Source organism: Sphaerodactylus townsendi, linkage group LG01, assembly GCF_021028975.2.
Source record: "Sphaerodactylus townsendi isolate TG3544 linkage group LG01, MPM_Stown_v2.3, whole genome shotgun sequence".
Taxonomy (NCBI): Eukaryota; Metazoa; Chordata; class Lepidosauria; order Squamata; family Sphaerodactylidae; genus Sphaerodactylus; species Sphaerodactylus townsendi.
The window spans coordinates 34,748,157-34,766,988 of record NC_059425.1 but is presented as its reverse complement, the minus strand read 5'-3'; the positions used below and the strand labels follow the sequence as shown (position 1 = coordinate 34,766,988).

At 42.4% G+C, this 18,832-nt stretch overlaps 1 protein-coding gene across 6 annotated transcripts in view; it reads right to left on the bottom strand.

Moving 5' to 3' along the window:
• The window catches only part of USP34 (ubiquitin specific peptidase 34), a 117,333-nt gene that overhangs the window by 82,380 nt on the left and 16,121 nt on the right, over positions 1 to 18,832 (bottom strand). For all 6 annotated transcript variants that reach the window (XM_048517715.1, XM_048517742.1, XM_048517723.1 and 3 more), the window contains exons 4-7: positions 16,752 to 16,802; positions 15,746 to 15,895; positions 12,906 to 12,973; positions 5,332 to 5,524 (exon numbers count right to left, since the gene is read on the bottom strand). In XM_048517715.1, the coding sequence (XP_048373672.1) occupies positions 5,332 to 5,524; positions 12,906 to 12,973; positions 15,746 to 15,895; positions 16,752 to 16,802 (462 nt within the window). The remainder of the gene's footprint in view (positions 1 to 5,331; positions 5,525 to 12,905; positions 12,974 to 15,745; positions 15,896 to 16,751; positions 16,803 to 18,832) is intronic.

Below are 18,832 nucleotides of genomic sequence, written 5' to 3'. Positions count from 1 at the left end.
CTCTGCCCTTTTCTGACCAAAGTCAGCCTCAGCTGTTACTTGACGGAACTTTCCACCACAAATTATCACTAAATGTTGACTGTTCATGCCTGGTGTGGGCTCATATGCTACTCACCCTGCTGCATTACCATTTCACTTCCTACGCTGGTCTCAGCATTGATATTGGATGCCTTCAGGCTAGTGGGACTGGGGGACTTTTAACATCTCTGCAGAGACTGTGCTACCTGGGGCAACTCCAAACCTCATGAATACCTTAATTATCATGGGCCTTATTCAATTAGCATCAAGTCCTACACATACAGTAGAATATCTTCTTGATATACTGCCCTCTACTGGTTACAAAATCAGTGATCTGGAAGTGGAATTCTATATGACTTCACTGTTATGGACAGATGACTACCTGGCACTGAAGGGTTTGAAGCAGAATGGACATATAGCCTGCTTTTCTCAAAAGTGCTGGTGCTAGCCAAAGCCACCCTGTCTTCACAGTGCAATTCTATTTACAGGTGTGCTTTTAGTGCTGCAGCTGTGGCTATGAGGAAAAGCATGGAAACACACCTGTCTATAACAAAAATGAGCCTTGGGTAAAATTGTAGTCAACCACAATTACATTTACACATGGTAACTGATAGGTAGAAATCTCCAGAATTCTGTCCGCTCCCATATGAAGAAGTTGGTTTATATACCCCACTTTTCTTCCTGTAAGGAGTCTCAATCCCCTACTCTTCCTCTCACCACAACAGACACCCTGTGAGGAGGTGGAGCTGAAAGAACTGTGACAAGCTCAAGGTCACCCAGCAGGCTTCATGTGAAGGAGTGGGGAAAACAAACCTGTTCACCAGATTAGAGTCCACCACTCTTAACCACCACATCATGCTGATTCTCAATACCACATGTTGTCCAATACCTACACTAGGTGAGATTTCCATAGCTCTGCAGTTGGGCATTATCAACCAACTCCACAATTGGTAGATCCAGTTCAGAGCTTTGAGACATTCCAGGACCAAGGCTTAGCTCTATACCCTTTCCCACCAAAAGATCAAAGTGCGATCAACACTGCTTTGGCGGAAGAGAGAATTGTGCTTCTGCAGTAGAAAATAGTACTTTGGTGTTTGCAGCAGGGGGAGGGTTGGAGGGGGCTTGGTAGGGGCTAGTGCTGGGCCCAGCTTGGTGTTTGGGGCAGGGGAAAGGTTAGAGGGGGAGGAAGTGGCAGTGGATGAATTCACAATTCTTCTTATATCTTTCGGTGCGACACAGTATAGAGAAAGAAATGGGCCCTGTTGCTAGGAATGCCTTTTTAAATTACATATGGCTTGAAAGTTGCAATCTACTGCATTCATAACTACCTTGATCTAACCTACTATAATTTCAAGGCTCGACTACAACATGCTGAATTAGTGGCTGTCCTTGAAAATAAATCAGAAAATAATTCAGTGAAAAATGTAGCAGTACAGACCAAGCAAACCCAGTCATGCTACTGGGATTCTGAAGCATCTAAATTGGCTACCAGGTTGATATGGGCATAATTTGAGGGGTTTTTTTAACAGCCCTACACTACTTTGGCATGCGTCTTAGCATCTCCTCAGTAAGATTAGATTAGATTTACAACAGCTCAACTGAGTGCTTCTTCTGTGGCAGCCACATGCCTACTGAATTAGCAGCATACTGAAGTGAGGGTCAAGACATTTCTGACACTTCCAAAGGAAGTACAATGCTCGGTTTTTGAAGTAAGCACTTTGCTTACATCTGGATGATGCTTGAAGGTGGGGTGGGGGGGTATGTTTACATGACTAGTGAACATTCTGCCAGCCAGCCAGGGTTGCTGTTTTTTTTTGGTTTTACTCATTTAGTTTTGGGACAAAGAAAACAGAGGAGAGCCAGGTGAAAAATCTATCTATATTAGTAATATCTGGGAAGTTTTCTACAATTGTTTCAGTTATTTAAAAAATTCTTTTGACATAGTTTGAGAATGGTGCCCAAAATAACCAGTTCCAATGAAAGACAGAAGAACAGTTTCTAAAGACCACACCACAAAAAAAGTCCTTACACTTACTAAGGAGATATGTTAATTCTGCTGGAATTGCCAGAATTAAGTTTCATGACTTTCATACCTGAAATCAACTATGTCAGGCTACAAAACCCATGACACATGTGCAATTATGAGCTAAGGACACAAGAACATCTGGGAATTCTGCTCTTCAATTTCTTGTGCCACAGTGTGCGAAGTGATGTGTTAGGAACACAATGTTGTTAAACATCATAATTATTCCAAGCTAAAAGCTGGAGAAGAGGTAGATGAAAAAAGTAACTTAGGTTGAAAGGGATAATTCCTTACCACCACAGCCTACCAGTTGACACAATGTAAAAGGGGATGGCTAGAAAGGAAGTCTGTTGCCCTTTTATAAACTGGGATGTTTGTATCCACATGTCAAAAGATTAAGATAGTAATGTTCTTATACCCCTTCACAATTAGGAAGGGATGTCCTACTCTTGAAATGGAAAAGCTTCCTTTATTATAGAAATTATTTAAATTCATTGATAATTGGAAACCCTGATAGATTTTTTTGCATAAAACATAAAAAATGAATTGATGATGTGATGATTTGAGGAACAGGAGCATAAGAAAATAGATACAGAGAAGAGAATGAAGTTATTAGTAATAATAATTAAGAATTAATTTTACAACTGTAACTAGAGAGCAAGTACTAAACTTTTAAGTGTTTTTATATTTGGTGCAGATGAAATCAGGAGCCTTCCCTTTCCATCATTATGTGCAGTTTTTGTCTTTTCCTCTCTGTTATTTTTATGTCTTTAAAGTCTTAAGAATAAAAAGTTCAATACAAAAAAGATGTACAAATACCAAATGAATGCCTTCAGAGTTGAGAATTCTGCTCTCTAGCATGCTTGGATCTCAAGTTCAGATTACAAGGGGATACTCCATCAGCTATACTTTCTGGGCACTTAGCCAACATGGAGGTGTACTAAATGTCTACTCTGAGGAGATGGGAGGGTGGAAAGCTTCCATGTAACCAATCTCAACTTCAAAAGCCAAGATGAGCTGCTGGATTATGCACCAGTGGTAGATGACTTGTGAAAAAATGTGGGGTGAAAAAGAGGAGTTCAGACATGGAAGAAGACGAGTTTAAATTTATACTCCCCATTCTCTCCTGTAAGAAGACTCAAAAGGGCTTACAAACTCCTTTCTCCCCACAACAGACACTCTTTGAGGTAAGTGGGGCTTAGAGAACTACAACTAGATCAAGGTCACCCAGCAGACTTCATGCGTAGGAGTGGGAAAACAAATCCAGTTCGCCAAATAATAGAGACTGTCCTTCCTAGTGATAGGTGTTTAGACATCCAAGTAACTTGATAGCATAGAACAGAGACTAGGAAGCAGCAGCCCTTTCCAGTTTTAGAGCTTTATGAAACCAATCAGTACTAACCTAGGAATAAACTTTATCTCATAAAATGGAGGGGGGGGGGCTGGCCTGGGAAATGGATTATCCCCTGATCTGGATGGGGTTGCACTTCCCCTAAGGGAGCAGGTTCATAGCTTGGGAATTAGTCCTGGACCCAGACCTCCTGCTGGATAAACAGGTGTCAGCAATAGCCAAGGGACACCTTTCACCAACTTCAACTGTTGAGCCAGATGTAGCCCTTCGAAGGCAGAAAAGATCTTGCCATTGTGGTAAATGTCTACATTAGATTAGATCTTGCCATTGTGGTAACATCTAGATTAGATTACTACATAGATTACTGTTTGGGGCTTTCCTTGAAGACAGACCAGAAACTACATTGTGCTGACTGGAGTGAACTGCAGAGATGATATCACTCCAGTCTTGTACCATCTACACTGGCTTCCAGTTTGTTTCCGGGCTCAATTCAAGGTGCTAATATTGACCTTTAAAGCCCTGTATAGAGTGGGATCAATGTAAATGAAGGACACTAGTCTGCCATATGAACCTAACCAATCACTCTGGTCATTCTCAGAGTCCCTGCTTTGATTGCCCCCATCATCTGAGGCTATATGAGTGGTGACTTGAGGAAAGTTCTTCTCGAAACCTCTAGAACTCCCTGGTGACACCAACATTTTGGAAACCCCTTCCCAAGGACATTCACTAGTCTCCATTGGTGTCATTTGTCAACAGGTGAAGACTTCTTTATCTGGGGCACCCCAATAATGGAATTATCCCTCCTTACAGTGCTGTGCATTTATGTTAATTGAACTTTATAATCTTCAATGCATTTTTGGCCATTTAAATGTTTTAACATTTGCCACCTTGTGAACCCTGATTGAGTGGAAAGATGGCATAAAAACATTTAAATAAATGAGGACAGGTAATTCAGTCTAAGAATAAATATTTGCAAAAAAATGACAACACATTATGCCTGTGGTGGCCAACTGTTTTGACAAGTGTGCCACAAGTCAAGGTCACATTTTGGAGACAGTGCCACTAGTGTGTTCTATATTACAGTTGCCTTGGTGATGCTTAGTTCAATAGCCACTAAGTCACAAAGATGTGAAAGTCGGACTATACGACAACAAAGATCTCTGTGCCATCTGACGTATCCCTGCTAGCTGTTGGCTAAGAGAGCTATGTCAAAAAACTTAAAATTACCTTTGTTTTACACAGCATAGCTATTCTGAGATACAAAAGGCAGAGAGGTCTCGTGTAAATTGTTTTACCTAGATTCCTTACATTATCCCTCCTTCTTTCCCTAAGGACAAGCCTGAAGCATATTTCTACAGGGACATCTCCTAAGGAAGTCCCACTGGGATTATTCAGAGTTGCTCAAGAATATGAGAAATTGTGTGACCCTGATGGCGTATGTGGTTATATGGTGATAGCTAATAAGTGCTTGAATAACTTTTACATACTTTTAAAAATAAAAAATACTTCCAGGGACCCCTTAAAGAAAATGTATTGCAGCATAAACTTTCATGACTCAACTCATTCACCCGATGAATCAAGTATATATTCATATCAGCAATTTATATTTAAAACTGATACATTGTACTGATTTTATGTTACTCTTACTCTGCTCATCTTCAACAGTTAGGAGTAGTTCTCACCCACACTGAATGGACTGTTTTCAAACTGGCCTCCCTTTGCAACATCTACCAATCCCTGCCCTTTCTGCTGCTTATAACTAAGTATAAATAACTGGTATCGATGTACACTTGATACATATATAGAAGTGACCTCTGACACGTAGAAGCCTATGCTGCAATAATTTTTCATGGTCTTTAAGGTACCGCTGGACTTCTGTTTCGTTTTACTGCAACAGACTAACACACCTATAGAAACTTTTTACAAAAAAAGGTCTTACTGTTATTTGACTGAGTCCGGCCAATCGCATGGTCAAAGTTGGTGACATAAAATACTTAAACGCTAGATCAAGACTTTCTTTATCAAAGCACAAGGCAGTATCCAATGGCTCTTTAACTGTGCTCCACATTAAATCTGCCATGTTACGGGCTGCACTCTGTCTCAACTCTTGATCCGACAGTTTACATAAATACCTAAATGGTAGAGAAAGAGAGGGGGGGGGTTATACACAGCATCAGCAAAACCATTTAATCTGGCAGATTATCAGCATTACTGATAATATTGCATATATTTCCTTAAGCCTTAACAGCAAGGTAATTTCAAGGGGGCTTCACCCCTGATTATGGTAAAACAAATCACATTTAGGAAGGAGAGAGCAAGAATTTTGTATAAATTAAAGGATGTTCAAATTATGGCCACCGGACAAGGTTGTTTAAGGGATTTGCCTTTCCTCTCCTATGGGCAGAAATGTAAAAGCCTGGAAAAAGAACAAACTGTAGAACACACAAGTGTTGTCCCTCCCAGAAAATTTTGGTGAACACTTCCAAAAGTTTTTATGAATGTTGTCTGATATGCAGCTGTTTGCATATATATTCACTCACAATTGCGATTTTGCCTGGAAAAAAGTGAAGGCACATATCTTTAAATTGCATAAATATGCCAATCAGGACAATTTTATATGCTGGCTGAGTGGGAAAAGGTTTATTTTGCATTCTAAAGCAATAAAATAAATTTGTTTTGATAATCAAGTAAGTATTGAAGCATGTGCAACTTCCTCCAAATGCCCCCCCCCCCACCCCCTGGGAAAACGTCCCTGGGATTTTTCCACAGCTTCTACCATTTCTGGATAATTTACACTCTAAGGAGGCGGAAGGAGTGCAAGAGCTCAGTACCTACTGAGATTGGAAGAGTCCATTAGATACTTACTGTGAAGGGCTTTTCTACTGGAGGGAAGGGAAGACATCTTGCTAGAGATATGTCCATCATTGCTTGCAGGGAGGCAGGGACCAATCAAATTCTTTCTATCTCACTTCCTGTGTTGGTCCTCAGGGGGTTGAACCCCTCAGTACACATTCTGACATCGTAGTATAAATGAGGACCACAGAAAATGTTAGCTCCACAAGAACCGCATAACAGTTAACACAACCATTCAACCTTAATGAACATAGAACTGAATACTTAACAAAAGTTGCCGCTTACAACACTCTATGCTTTTCTGACAACCTAGTTTTTAAATTTTGTTGTGGATTTCCATCATCGGGTGAAGATAGAGACCAGGGAGGGTCCAAGATGTCTTCCCTTCCCTCCAGTAGAAAAGCCCTTCACAGTAAGTATCTAATGGACTCTTCTACTGGGGGGGGAAGACATCTTGCTAGGGACCTTCCCGAGCAGTGTCCCCCAATTAGGGTGGGTCTTATCAGTCTCCGATGATGTTTTCCAAAACTCTCCTACCAAAGGCTGCTTCTGTAGCTGCTATGGAGTTGAGTCTGTAATGTCTAACAAAAGATGACATCGAAGACCAGGTTGCTGCCTTGCATATTTCCTCCACCGATGCACGGTTTCGGACGGCTATGGGTTAAGTTGGCCGCACTCCTAAGTGAGTGCTGGTGCACTCCCTGATGGCGCTGGCAGGCCACTGGCCTTGTATGCCTCTAAGATCGTTGCTTTCAGCGTAGAGCTCACGGCCGCTTTTGACATCGGAAGTCCTACCTTCAGAGGCTGAATATTAACGTAACAGGGCTTGATTTTCGCAGATTCTTCCGGCCCCTAATGGAGGAAGGCTTCTTTAGTGCTCCTTTCTGACATCGCCGCAGCCACAGAAATTCCTTAGGGTGTCGTCGAGGGTTTGGCATGAAGTTTGGTAGTATTATGTCTTGTTGCCGGTGGAAGGGACTGTTTACCTTTGGGATGAAGGTCGGGTCCATTCTCAGCGTTACTCTGTCCTTTGAGAATGAACACAATCTTGGGCTCGAAGATAGCGCTTGCAATTCCGAGACTCTCCTAGCCGAGGTTATGGCAGTCAGGAATAATGCCTTCATTCTCACCCATCTCAGATGAATTGATTGGATGGGTTCAAACGGATGTTTTGTAAGTGCCGTCAGCACTGTGTGTAACCTCCATGAAGGAAACCTATGGATTGTGGGGGGTTGCGAAAGTTTGACCCCCCTTAGAAAGTTCATAACGTCCCTGTGTCTTGCGATTGGTAAGGCATCAATGTAGGGGCAAACCGTGGCTATGGCTGCCAGTTGTCTTTTTAGTGTGGTACTGCGGAGCCCCATGTTGAAGCCCCTCTGTAAGAATTCCAATATGTTCTGGAGGGACGGCTTGTTCGGTTCACTGCGCGGCATTTACAATTCCATCTCTACATACGCCTTCCATGATGCATTGTATATATTGGTGGTGGATTTTTTTGCGTGCCGCTTAGTATAGGTGTTTGTTACCTTTGGAGAGAAGCGCTTCTTCGATTAGTTGCTTTCCTCCTCACAAGCCACGCTGGTCAAGTTGGAGCTTTATTCCGGATTGGGAAATAGATGGGGCCCTGGGACAGAAGGTCCGGGTCGGAGTCAGTTGGAGAGGGGAGCCGCATGAGCATCTTCTCTGTATGGTGGAGAACCACGGTCTCCTGGGCCACCTTGGCGCCCACTAATATGACCGCTTCGCCTTCTCCTTCTTTATTTTTTCTCTGAGGAGGCGTGCATATCACTGGAAAAGGTGGAAAGCATACATTGTCCCCGCGGGCCATATGAGGAGGTCAGCGCATCTGTGCTTGTTGCCCTGGGGCAGTAGTATCTGGTCATGAATCTATCCACCTGAGCATTCCTGGGAGAAGCAAGCAGGCCCACTGTTGGGTAGCCTAGCGCTCTGCTACAGGTGAAACACCGCTCGGCTTCTAGATGCCATTCCTCCTCCTGAATCTGCTGTCTGCTCCAGCCAGTCTGCCTTTTCTGTTTTGAGTTCTCGGCAAAAGCTGCGCTTCTATAGACAGGAGATGCTGTTCTGCCCATTGGAGGATCTGGGACACCTCCTGGTGCAGGCGCGGTGATCTGGAGCCTCCTTGGTTGTTTATGTACATTTTTGCTGCGATGTTGTCTGTTCGCACGATTATATGCTGCCTGCTGATCTGTGGTAAGAAGGATTCCAGGGCTAGTCTGATTGCCCTTGTTTCTAGGACGTTTATTGGCAGTTTGGTTTCCTGATCTGACCAAGTTCTCTGCACAAATTGCTGGTTTAGGGTTGCTCCCCATCCCTTCAGGCTTGCGTCTGTAAATATCTGCGGTCTGTGACCCTGCAGGAACCTCTTTCCTTTTGAGAGGTTGCTCTGTTGAGTCCACCACCGGAGGCTGTCTCTGACTGGGACGGGAAGCGTTACTTTTTTGTCCTTTTTTAGAATAATGTTTCTTTGGTACCTTCTCAGGAACAATTGAAGGGGCCTGGCGTGGAATCTTGCCCATTGGGAGAGGTCTATCACCGAAATGAACAGGCCTAGGAGACTCGCAAGTTGGAGTAGGGAATGGTGTTTTAAACCTAGCTCTTTTCTGGTCAGCTTCCTTTAAATTTTGTGTAACTTTTTTCTTTGGGAATGAATAGGGTGTCCCTTGTTGGTGCCCTTATAATGGCACCCAAGTGATTTTAACACCTTGTTAAGGCGCTGGAATAAGGGAGCTTTTTTCTTTGTTTATCAAGAACCCATGTTCCAGCAGCACCTTCTGCACCCTTTCTATATCTTCTATCCCCTGGCTGTAAGAGTTTGAGCGGACCAAGAGATCGTCTAAGTAGGGATAAATATGTGTTCCCTGCTCTCTGAGAAGCCAGAAACCGGATAGGGGCCATCAGAATTTTGGAGAAAGTTCGTGCAGTACGTGGCATTTAAGCCCAAAGGGGATGCGGGATTCTGTATTGGAGATGACATTCACTTCACCTGGAATCTGAGGAAGCGTCTGTGAGCCGGATGTATTAAGACATGTAGGTAAGCTTCCTTTTTGTGATCCAGAGAGGTGAGGAAGTTCCCCGTGGGTTGAGTGCCAACGCGATGGGATTCTTGCAGTGTTTCCATCTTGAATCTCGGTAGTTTGATGAACTTTGTTGAGAAGGGTGTTCTCAGGTTTTAGAGCACTGCTCTGTAGTCTCCTCGGGATTTTTTGGGGACAGTAAAGAGATGTGAATACACACCTGGAGAACCTCTCCTGGCTTGGAACTTCCTCCACTGCCTGGATCTTTATTAGATGGTCTTGAGTAGCTTCTAGGGTTCTCGCTGGTTTACCTTTGTGGGGTCCTCCTGGACAGGGGCGCGAAGGCATGTAATGATGTTTTGGCATTTTTTTAGGAATTCTATTGTGTGTAAAACCCCTTTGAGACTGGGGTTTCCTGGCACCCAATATCTGTCCGCGTGCGGGTCGCCTTTGCCATTGTTGGTGGAATTTTGTAAGGCGCTTACTCACAATGTAAAGTCTGCACCATCATTGTTTGTTACGGTCATCTTTGAAACTTTTTCCCTGTTTATTGAAGGGACGGAAGTTTTGCTTGTTCCGAAAGGAACCTTGGTTTTGCCAATTTGTGCGGGGCGCTTCCTTGGGAAACCTAGCCATGGTTTTATGCGTTCTAAAGGTGGTTCTAGAAAATGTTTGTGCCCTTTCTGGCTTTAGGGTCTTGGGCATTGCTTCTCTTTTTTGTCCTTTGTTTCGACAAGGACCTGGTCTAGTTCTTTTCCGAAAAGGGCTGTACCCTGGTAAGAATAGGCGGCTAACACATGCTTGGATTGGAGGTCTGCCTGCCATGGGCGTATCCATGCATTCCTGCGTGCCACCATGTTTGATGCCATGGTTCTGGCTGTAAGAGTATAGCATCCATGGTGGGGCATTCATAAGGAGCTAAAAGGCATTTCTGTACCGAAGTTAAGACTCTCTCTACCCCCTCTCTTAATGCCGCCTCTTCTGCTGGGAGTCGCTCTAAGATCCTTTTTAGCCACTCCATGGCCGCCCTAGACACGGTGGATGCAGGTGTGAGGGATTTTGTGATGGCAGCCAGCCAGGTATGGGATCTGCGTAGGGCAGCCTCTGATCTACGGTCTAGCGGGTCCTTAATTGACCCCTCTCCATCTTTTGCTACCAACCCCCCCGAGTGCAGTAAGACTACTGGGGAGTCTACTGGTGGGTTCTGCAACATATCATGGAATGGGGGAGGCAGTAGGTAAGTCTTTTTATAGGAGGGGGGGAGTCCCTTCCTGCCCGCTGGATTTAGCCATTCTTTTTTTGATGCTTACTTACTATCATTCGGGACCGGAAAATTTTTCCCCTCCTTGTCTTTTGGGAAGTACACTTGCTTTCCCTTCGGGAAGCCCTTAACAGTCTTGGAAGAGTCCTCCCCTAATGGGTTTTCTGGTTCTGTAGCATCTGACTCATCCTGCAAATCAAGGGCTGAAATTGTTTTGACTATAAGCATTTGCAGGTCTTCGTTTTTAAACAGCTTAGTGGATTGTTCGGAAGATTCCTCTAGGGAGTCTTCACCTTCCGAAAACCTGTCGTTGGCATCAATGCCTTCGGTGTCTGAACCCTCCTCCTCGTCCTCTGGAAAGGATAATGGGTTCCTAAATCGACCTCTCCTGTTATCGTCCAGGTTGGTGGGGCGATTTGAGCAGTGGGGACGTTGATTAGTCGCCCTGTCCCCCTGTTGTGCCATTTCTCTGGCTGTAAGAGCCTTATCTATAGCGACCCGCAATAGCTCTGCAAGGTCAGCAGGGGGAGCTGCCTGCCAAGTTGCAACGGCCGAATTGGCGGGAATCTGGGCTTCCCTCGCAGGGGTTTCTGGGTTGGAATCGGTCGCTCCGCTTCTCGCCATTTGCTGCATATTGCCGCCTCCTGAATTGGAACAGGGGCCCGACCGTTGCTCTGCCGTTGATCGGGCGGGCGGGCAAGTAAGCTCATCCGGGAGGGACGACGCCATGGCCGGGTTGCAGCAAGCGATCCGTCGGCCGATCGTTCCGCTGCCCGACCAAGGCCGGAAAGATTCGCAGGGGAGCCGGGCTTGTATCAGCTGGGCGCTCTCTTCTGGAAGGCGCGCGTTACCCCACCGCCATGCGCTCCGCTTCTTCTTTTTTTTTTCTTGGATGCTGGAGGTCCCTCCTTCGGGCGCTCTGCCGCTATTTGAATCATCCGCACCGAGCGGCATTCTCTCTCCGGAGAGAAACGCTCCGTTTGCTTCTTTTTACCCTTCGCGCCTCTGGTATTCTCAGCGGAGGAGCGGGTAAAGGACTCCCTCGGGGGAGTGAAAGATCTTGAAGTCATTTTAGTAATTTATCTCTCTCTGCCTTAATGCCCTATGTTGGTTCGAGCTAGCTCGTTGGGTACTGCTACCAACAGGACAAGACGCAAGAGACAGACAAACACTCAGTCTACTGACTAAGATAGCTATACACTGACTCAGATACACACATACACACTGGTTCAGCGAGCGGAGCCTAGCTAAACGCACTGCACACCCTGCAGAGGCAGGAACAAAACTGAGGGGTTCAACCCCCTGAGGACCAACACAGGAAGTGAGATAGAAAGAATTTGATTGGTCCCTGCCTCCCTGCAAGCAATGATGGACATATCTCTAGCAAGATGTCTTCCCCCCCCCAGTAGAAAAGGAGGAGCAGTCGTATTTGAACAGGTCCAACAACAAACCAATTCTGATTATAGTTTCTGGAAATATTTTCTGCTCATTTATACTGATTCTGTCCTTTCTTCACAGCCTCGGGTTAAAATATGTGGAATGATTCTATGTTAATTTTCAAATCAACCACTGAGAAACAGAGACTGGCCCAGAGTTATATAAGACGTTTCATAGTTGAATGAAAATCCAACCCCATATTTCTGCATCTAAAATCTAGCATACCACTTACCCCAGAAATGCAATATCCACACAAAACCTAAAGTCTCATATTGTCCACTAGCCTTCCCTGTTTCTTTGGCATAGTATTCTGTCCATAAATACAGCAGAGGTAAAATGATTCCTATGGGCTCTACAACTCCCAGATACCACAGCAAATTGCAAGTTGTCCACTTTGTTAGCTACTGAAGAGAATGTAGTTTCTCTACAATTTAGCTTTGCAGCAGGTTGTATTTCCTCTGCCTGTTTGGAGCCAGAAGATTCTTTTCCAGGATTTCCTGAATCTCAAAATGAACAGCCATTATATCAAAAACTCTATAAACATTTCTTACTATCACTGCTTATAAATATTTGCTAATGTATACTGGTCTCAACTTTTGGAAAATATGAGCACATACAATTACTACAGGGTTTAGCACATGTCAACATTTGTCTATTGTAACAAAACAGAAAAAATAGTCTTATTTATTTGACTCTGTTTAATACGCATGCAAAAAGTTTTGTATAGCAACATCCCATTCAGAGTGGGAGTAAAACAGTGCGGAAATTCTTGATTGTGCATATTTGTGTTCACCGAACACACAAATACACACACACATATGCCAGAGTAAAAAATGTCCTGTCATTATGCCAATTAATGTAAGCAACATTATTTGATCATCGCTGGTTGACGAACACCACTCAAAAATGGATATCTGTAAAGCATACCTGATAACATAGGTTCTAAATGGTATAATGTGTTGCATAACAGCAGGGATGTGCAGCCATATTCTGATCTATACAGCAAATACAGAAATTAAAATAGCATAAACTGAATGTCAGCAACATATACAACCCATTGTTTATCTGACTGTCTGTCTGTATTTTATCTAAATTATGTTTCTGCTTTACAGAAGTTCAAAAAGCAGGATATAAATACCTGAAATTTATTGCACACAGGGGGAAAGTCTTTTTAAAATATTCTGTATATCTTCATGTGGAAAAAGACTATAGAATAACATGTACATCCAGGTCCTGCATGATTGGAAACACTTCCCAAAAACAAATTCCCAATGACTCCCCGCCCCCCGCTCCCCCACCCCACCCAAGCAGAGGAAAAGAAAGAGAACTTGGGCAAGAGTTTAACATGATGTCTGGCAAAAATCAATTTCAAACCAAAAGAAACCAGAAAATATACCATGAGTATGGGGGGGAGGGGTTGGTTTGCACAGGGTGCTAGAGCCTTGGGTGTCACTTCCCATAGTCACATGGGGGTGCTCTGCAGGGCTAGTCCCACCCAAATTTCACCCACACAAAACTGTGCCCCCGCCCCAAATTCTTCCCTGCAACTGCCCCCACCCCCGCAGTTTCAAAATTTTCTGTAATTTTACATCTTTACCTACAACTGAGTATTTATCTACAGAATGGGGTCTTTTCTCCAGTTTCTCTCTGAAATTGGGCAGGGAAGATAATCTTAGGAGAGCAATACAGTTCCAAAAAATACCTTTCAAACTGGGCAGAAAACAAACAAAAACCTAACAGAAACTGTGTTTCCCATTAAAATTGAAGAAAACTAAAATCAAATTATTAAATAATACTTTTACTCCATACATAAAGAATTTTTTAAAAAAACTTTTAAATGACCCAAACAGAAAAAAAAATATTTTGTTCATATCTGGCTTGCAGGGGTAAAGAAGTAAGTAAAGGAAGGGCTACGGACTGCTTCTTTACAACAAACTGCACTATGTAGATGTAGGACAGCAACCTAGGTTCCCAGACCAAGATCTCTGCCCAAGGTCCACAATACCCTATAAAGTAAGATTTCTTAAGTAAAGCTATCTTAAACAACCATTTGAGTTCTGTAGATGTTCCGCCTTTTACTTTTCTTAAGTAAAAGGTGGAACATCTACAGAACTCAAATGGTTGTTTAAAAATTGGAGAAAGAAAGTAAGTTTGAGCCAAGATTAATCAGGTCTCTTCTCTTTGGGAATATGGCTTCCGCCAATGTTATCCGTGTAGCCATCTACTTATAAGAAGAGTTTATAAATTCATGCTCTATGGTAGGAGAGATTGGTCTTTTTTCACAATGACAACAATGAAACTATAAAAAGAGCAATTTATTTGCTTAGTAGGAATATCAATCCACAGCAATAGCTTAGTAACATGCTTTAATTACGATTATGAGTATCCTTGATATAAAACCAAGAAGTTATTCCACAGTACTCTGTATTGCATTAATTTCTATATATAGGCATACTGAGTTTCCGGGCTGTATGGCCGTGTTCTAGCAGCATTCTCTCCTGATGTTTCGCCTGCATCTGTGGCTGGCATCTTCAGCACAGATGCCAGCTATAGATGCAGGCAAAACGTTAGGAGAGAATGCTGCTAGAACACGGCCATACAGCCCGGAAACCACACAGCACCCCAGTGATTACGGCCGTGAAAGCCTTCGACAATAAATTTCTACACACTCCAGATGAATTACAGAATAATCTAGTTGCCTGAGATGATGGCACTATTACAAAAAATGACCTCGTGGTTGTCCAAATAAAAAGCCTGTGGGGGCGAGAACTAAACCTTGCTCCCCTCCTCTCTCTTTCTCCACATACACACACCCACTGATTGTCAGGACTAAGTATCAGTTTCATTTCTTCGAATCCCCTGGTTCCCGCCACTCCAAAGGACCGCCCACCTACACACCCCATATATACTGGAACTGAGGGCAAGAACCCTCAGTTCCAGCATCCTGTAGTTAGGGCGACATGTATCAATAGTTATTCCTGTTTTACAGAGCTGACTTCGTTTGAGTGTGTTCAGCCTTATGCTGATAACTGTAAGAACAAGGAGTAATTATTTCTATTTTTATCCAGTGGTTTTCCACTGAAACCCCTTAAATCCCATTGCTTGTGCTGAATCAGAACATGTCTTAAATTACAGAGAAAAGAAGTTACTGTGGAGCTGCTTCTTGCTAATTTCTTTGGAGCACAGATTTGAAATCTTTGGCTGTATTTTTAAAAAGCAACAATGTTGAACTTAAGTTGAAAATATCTGCCCTAGTTTTTAAACCACTACTGTCACCAGTCTGCAGTTTTATAAGCTTATTTTGCGAGTAAACTGTCATTCAGGTATGCTTTTTTAAAACTTCCCAACTGTGTTCAGGAAAAACATCGGATCCGGTGCCAAACAAACTGTACCCAAGATACATATTCTGAATGCAAGAATTCAAGAATATTTTGAGAAGTGATGGAAATTGCAGCAAAGGTTATACTAACTGTAAACAGCAAAACTATGCATCTCCACATCTGGATTTTTAGTTCATCCTTACAATAAAGAAGGCCTACAAGTTACTTTATTTCTGATTTAAAAGTTACAATTTACAAAGTGAAATGAGTTCCATTAGAACTGGAAATGATGGGCTTACCCAAGGCTTTCTCTTGACTCTATGGCTAGGTTGGGACTCAGAGTCCAACACTTTAATCCCTGATAGCCTCTTGCCATAAGCCATGACTTCAAGCTATATTTACTGCAATCATGCAAAGGAAGTTAAAGAAACTTTATAGAATACTCACATTAGAGACCACAGTGATAAATGCATGTGCTATGAGAAATGGCAATGTCTCAGGGGTTCCATATTCAAAACAGTCCTTCATAAGGGAAAGGCCATTTTTTCCACAAAACAAGCAAACATAGCGAAGCAAGTGCAATGGTACTTCTACATCCTAAGGAAAGAATTGTTGGGGGGAAAAGTTTTTAAACACCCATACCCACATTTTCTCATCCAACACTATAACATAACAATGCTTTCAACAGACAATACTGAAATTTAACATGGCAGATTCTTTCTCTGGTCATTTGCCATCCACAGACTTCCTTCTGAATTCCACATTCAAGTGTTAATTTTAACCTATCCAGCAGTCCCTGAAGGTCTGGCCTCAGTTTACTTAGAGGCGCACACATGCCAACTGATGAAGGAATCAGGTTCACATTCAGTGTTTACCTGACCCTCAACTCTCCTTGCAGTCGGGGCAATCAGGCGGTACTACAATTTAATGACAGCCTAAGTGATGTAGATTGTATGACCAAAATATAGTTGGTTCCATACTATTACCCTGCATTTTGAACCAAATATTGTAATTCTGTACAAGACTGTTACCCATCATGCTGAATGTAGCCCACAAGCAATGTAGCCCACAAGCAATGAAAGCCCACAGTTGTACACAGGTATACTTGAAAGGCTATCAATAGCAGAAAACTGGGATCATGTACGCCCACACTACTGAACACCTAAATGACAAGACACCACATTTGACATAGTTTAAAACTATGCACATAGAGAGAGCCTAGTAAATTTAACTGATGCCCTGAAGCAAGATGAACTCACGGGTTGGATTTTGTGAGTGCAATTCCAACTCCCCACGACAGATTTTGGTGGCTAGGTAAGATCTCATTTACTGGCCAAACACAGAGAGGTGATGATGGTTCCTTTATTTTAGCATATTATAAGCTATCATGAACCGCTGGAAGAAATGTATTTTATAAGTTGAATGCATCAGCTTATAAATTGAAAAGACTTACATTCATATCACAGAATGCCCCTAATATATTGCTTTCTTGTGCAGAAATATCCTGTTAAAAAAGAATTTTAGTGTATGAATGCAACTAAGAAAATCAAAATGTGCATATCTTAGTAATATAACAAAATGTACATATTTTAGTATATCACGTAGTTTTCATGGATAACAATTTCTATAAAACCTTTAAATTTGCAGTTCTGAAAAAAGCTTGTGCTTGCATATAAAATACATTAACCATAAAAAGAAATATAATGCTATTTTTCTACCACCGTCTATTACATTAAACCATATCTTTGCTTGGGCATCCAGAAAACAGTGCCATATTTGGACTGATACAGAACACAAACCAACCTAATGAGCACAACTCACAAACTCAGCACAGGCTAGAACTCATTATGAACAGACAGATTAATCTCTTAATGTGCTGCACTAGGACACAACCCCATCCTAGGCACACTACTGAGCCACACAAAAGCAAGTGAGCTGCTCTGGCAGGTGTGAGATCATGTGTCAGCCTTGTTATGTGGCACCTTATGGGCGTTACTGGGAGAAAAAATACTGAACAAGTCAAACGGTAACAAGGTCTGAGAAGAGAAAGGAAGGAGAGGGCTGGTTTGGCTGGCAAAAGATGTGTAGTACACTGATTTCTGTCTGCATTCAGAACCAAGGCTGTGTCCACAATGATAGTGCTATGACTTAAGCCAATAAGATCTAACTGGCAGACATTCAACTAGGCTAGCTACAGAGAATAGCAAGAAACTATAAATTAGAAAATGTACTGAGCCAACTAATACATCAGCAGAGCAGCTCATGTCATTGGCAACCATCCTTAAAGTTACAAATTACTATTACTGTTGCTTGCGCTAATGAAACACTTGACTTGAGCCCTGTCTTTAACAAGAATGGTCCAAGCATCAATTCTCTACTCCCTGAACCACTAGCTATAAAGCTCCAAGATTACGTTACTCCCTCAGCTTGGTCAAGTCCTTCTTGAGGGAAGCTACTAGGTTCTCCTGACTCTTCTTCTTCAGACAGTTTTCAAGTTCTCATCACTGTAGCATAAATTGTGACAGCACTTCGATCTAGGGCACCCAACAGTGCTTAAAGTAAATTCTGTGGGCTTGGATCCCTAGTAACATTTGCCAAGAAGTACTTAAATATTAGAAATTTAATCGCTAGTAGAAAGCAGGAACATATGAAAAGTTTATTGTGGGACACTGAGATGCACTACATGAATAACCCATAATGACTACATGAATAACCCATTTTATACCAGGACATTTGTGCCCTTCTACCTTTGCGAAAATTTCCGTTCCACAAAACCATGCCAGATAGTGCACTAGATGCCATGGTATAGATACCTCCATCTATACCATGGCATCTAGTGCACTATCTGGCACGGTTTTGTGGAACGGAAATTTTCGCAAGGGTAGAAGGGCACAAATGTCCTGGTATAAAATAGTTGAGTAGCAAAAAATTGTTGAGTAGCAAAAAAAGTATAAGAACAGAAAAAATAAAAATAAAAGGCCTTCAAAACTATGGAGAATAAATAGCTGATGGGAATCCAGTACACTCTTCTGCATGAGGATATCATATTTAGACCAGTCTAAATCAAACCCTACAGTAAAGTTATACATTTAATTTACATACATCCACACTTTCTACATTTCAAAAAGGAAAGCTGAGATGCTTCTTTCACCAAAGGATTTACTACAACTGGAAATTTCCCAATTTTCCCATTTATCACTATCACACAGTGAGATTCTCAGTTCCCACCAGTGGCTGAAATTGATATGGATTGCAGACACAGAAAGCCACTGAACGACAGTTCCAATGTATGCAGTGAATTCTGTTTCTATATAAGAAACAACGTTGGTCTTGGTGACTGCAGTAACTTCAAAACTAACTCTTAGGTTTCATTTACCTAATGGTCACTGTCACAATTGAAAACTAGCTAAACATGAATCAGCACTCAAGATATCCAACAAGTTCACAAAAAATCAAGTTTCCTTATGTGCCTAACTACACGTGTTTAAGCCGACTAGAGCTGTTCTACTCATGGTGATTCCAATGTGGACCTTG